General features: G+C 34.8%; 1 protein-coding gene across 1 annotated transcript; it reads right to left on the bottom strand.

The window, feature by feature from the left end:
- Positions 1-314: 314 nt before the first annotated feature.
- Positions 315-1,673, bottom strand: LOC107868779 (protein ASPARTIC PROTEASE IN GUARD CELL 1-like). The gene has a single exon (XM_047411641.1). The coding sequence runs from the start codon at positions 1,671-1,673 to the stop codon at positions 315-317; it is 1,359 nt and encodes a 452-aa protein (XP_047267597.1).
- Between the last annotated feature and the right edge of the window lie 1,547 nt (positions 1,674-3,220).

Here is a 3,220-nt window from a genome sequence, read left to right as displayed (position 1 = left end):
ATTAATAGGATTTTCTATAAGTTGATCTCTTGAGTAATGAATTCTAAGGTATGATCCCAAGTGACATTGCGATTATTTTTTTCTTAATATCCTCAAATTAGCTAACAATAAACTTGAACGTTCAATCCCACCTGAAATTGGCTCGTTAGATCGACTCAAAAAATTGTGTTGCCAACAACATGTTGACAGGGCAAGTGCCATTTTATAACGTACACATAGAGTTTAGCCTTATTTTATGATTGATGAGAAATACAGAAAGTATTAAAGATCAAAAAACACAATTAGATTGCAATATATACAAATTTTACAGATATTCAATCACAGACATTTAACTGAAAAGACAAAGTATTTTCTGCAGTATTAAAAGTTAATCCTATACCTTGGAGTTGATAATTTCCTAAAATTGTGAAGCCTTCGTCCCATGCATGAAAAGCCAGACAGTATAGCCCGTGAAAATACGTCACGACTTGTTGGTGTGTCAGTAACACCATATTATTCGGGTTTTGACCGCTGAAGTGCATCCTCACAATGGGAAAATTTGGTACAACACCCGGATCCACGTTATAGCAAGTGTCGAAAGCTCCAGGTGTTGGATTATCAACCAAAGTCAAGTCTTGTACTTCTTGTCTGAATGTGTCACGAAATACATTATAAATATCTCGAGGGAAATTGGTAATAACTGTTCCAGTATCCACAACGCAACCACTTTCTATGGCAATCGATGGGTTCAGAGGGATTTCCCTTTCGTTAATAAAAACTTTATAAAGGTTGACGAAATAGAAGTTAGGATAGGCGGGATTTGGTAATAGCTCTGCTGATATGGAGTTATCAAATGGCGTTGTGTGGAAGCTAATTGTTGCACTTTCAGAGTGCAGTCCTGGTAGACACATGGACATAATGTCTGCTTCAAATTGCGATGGTAATGAATATCCACTTGTCAACACTCTACGCCCGAGGCCAGCAATTCCAGCATATTCAGGACCAAAAGATCCGTCTCCGCTCGTTTGATCCCTTCCACATCCAAAAAGAATCCTTTCCTGATTTTGGTCTAAAACAAAAGTAATCACATCTCCCGCAATCCAACCTTTTGTTCTTCTTTTATCCGCGTATGTCACATCGTAGATACACTCACGAGTACGCTGGTCACATCTAATAAGATTGGACGTGAAACAACTTTCACTTTTTGCAACGCAATCAAGTTTTTCATATGTTCCCGAATTAGGTGCAGCATATATAGGATCAGCTTGATTGTAACAGCCCCCTTCCGTACATGGTTTACATTGCCACCATATTAAATCACTGCCAGTGTCTATTAGCAAGTAATTTTTAATTTGTTCACCGCCAATAGTAAAAGATGCAACATACTCACCATTTACGTAATATGTACTGGTTGTTTCCGGAACCTTGGCATCGGCAGTTTTACTCTCATGCTTAATGTGTGGCCTCATCAGATTTCCGTTTGCACCAATCGAATTACCATTTCCAAGTATTGATGCCAAATGACTTACTCTAGCTTGAGAACGAGATACCTTACTTTCAAGTAAAGAGTCATAGTCCTTGAACTTTGACTTTTCAAATAAATCGCGACTGAAAAGGGTAAACATATAGGATGGCATTGGAGGATCTGGAAGTTTAGTTAGATCAATAGACATAAATCTTTTTCTAGCTTCCATAATATAACTGGAGTTAAGGGATAACAAAGATTTTTCATTGCCAAAAGCTACTAGAAAAATTGAGAAAATAATTGAAATCAAAAGCTGAATTTGAAGGAACTTCTCCATATTGGATAGAAATTATTGCTTGATTTGGTTTGAGATATGTCTACTGCTGCTTACACTCATCTATATATACTAGTTTTCATGTTTATGCCAAAATTGGAAGAAACATAGGATTTTAATTATGTATATCCTATTTTATGCCAAAATAGGAAGAAACATAGGATTTGAATTATGTATATCCAATTTTATGCCAAAATAGGAAGAAACATAGGATTTGAAATATGGATATTCAATTTTATGCCAAAATAAGAAGAAACATAGGTTTGAATTATGTATATTCAATTTTATGCCAAAATAGGAAGAAACATGAGAAAATTGAAGTAAAGGTGTCTTTTAAGTAAATGAAGAATTGCTGACATTGACCAATTTAAAGGGTCAAACATCATTTGGAAACTTGATTATGTTAATTGTGGAGTTGATTAATATTTTCAAAACTTTTTAATCTTTTTAAAATTACAAATCAACCTAACTCACACCCCTCTTCAATCCAAATCAACCAATCTCTCTCATCTCTCTCGACAACTTTTCTCAATGCTTTCCCAACCAACAGTTCTGCAAAATTCGCCCTTCAATCTCTGGCGAAAAATAGTTGGGCTATTTCCCTTTTGACTTTCAACTGTCAATCGATGTGAAGACTTCTCCGGTGACAACAACTTTGAGTTCTTCTTTGTTCCATTTTCTTTTTTACAGGTAAAAAATTATGAAGAAACAGAGGAACTTACGCCAACTACTCTTCTAGTATTGAAATGTGGACTGAATAAAATCCTAATTTCTGGCATTTCTTCTTCTTGTTGTCATACTGTTGATTCAGATTTGTTGGTGATTTTTGTTCACAGTTGATGTTCTTAGTGTGGGTATGTGATGTGTTGGTGTTGCTGGGTTGATTTGTTGTTTGTTTTGGAAAAAATGGTATTGAAACAGATGAAACATATTGTGCAATAGATGAAGACATCTGATGCAACAGATGCTAATATCTGATGTAATAGATTAAAATCTGATGCAACTATGAAAATCGATGCAATAGATAAATAATCTAACAGATTATTCATCTGTCGCGACAGACAACTCTTCTATTTGGAAGAAACTAAATAATATTGATCCAACAGATAACTTATTTTCCAACAGATGAGTGATATGTTTCAACAGTTCAGTGATCTATTTTTATTCTCTCCAAAGGTTTACTCATCATTGCAATAAGTCAGTTATATATTGCAACAAATAAAATACCTGATGCAACAGATCAGTGATCTATTTTTATTATTTTCAATGAATTACTCATCCATTGCAACAGATCATTTATATGTTGCAACAGACTACAAACCTGGTGCAATAGATTAGTGATATGTTTTTATGGTTTCCAACGGATTACTCATTCGTTGCAACAGGTTGGTTATATGTTGCATCAGATAAAATACCTGGTGCAACAGATTAGTGATCTATTT

This window comes from Capsicum annuum, chromosome 4 (genome assembly GCF_002878395.1).
Source record: "Capsicum annuum cultivar UCD-10X-F1 chromosome 4, UCD10Xv1.1, whole genome shotgun sequence".
Lineage (NCBI taxonomy): Eukaryota > Viridiplantae > Streptophyta > Magnoliopsida > Solanales > Solanaceae > Capsicum > Capsicum annuum.
This window is presented reverse-complemented; position numbering and strand designations above follow the sequence as displayed.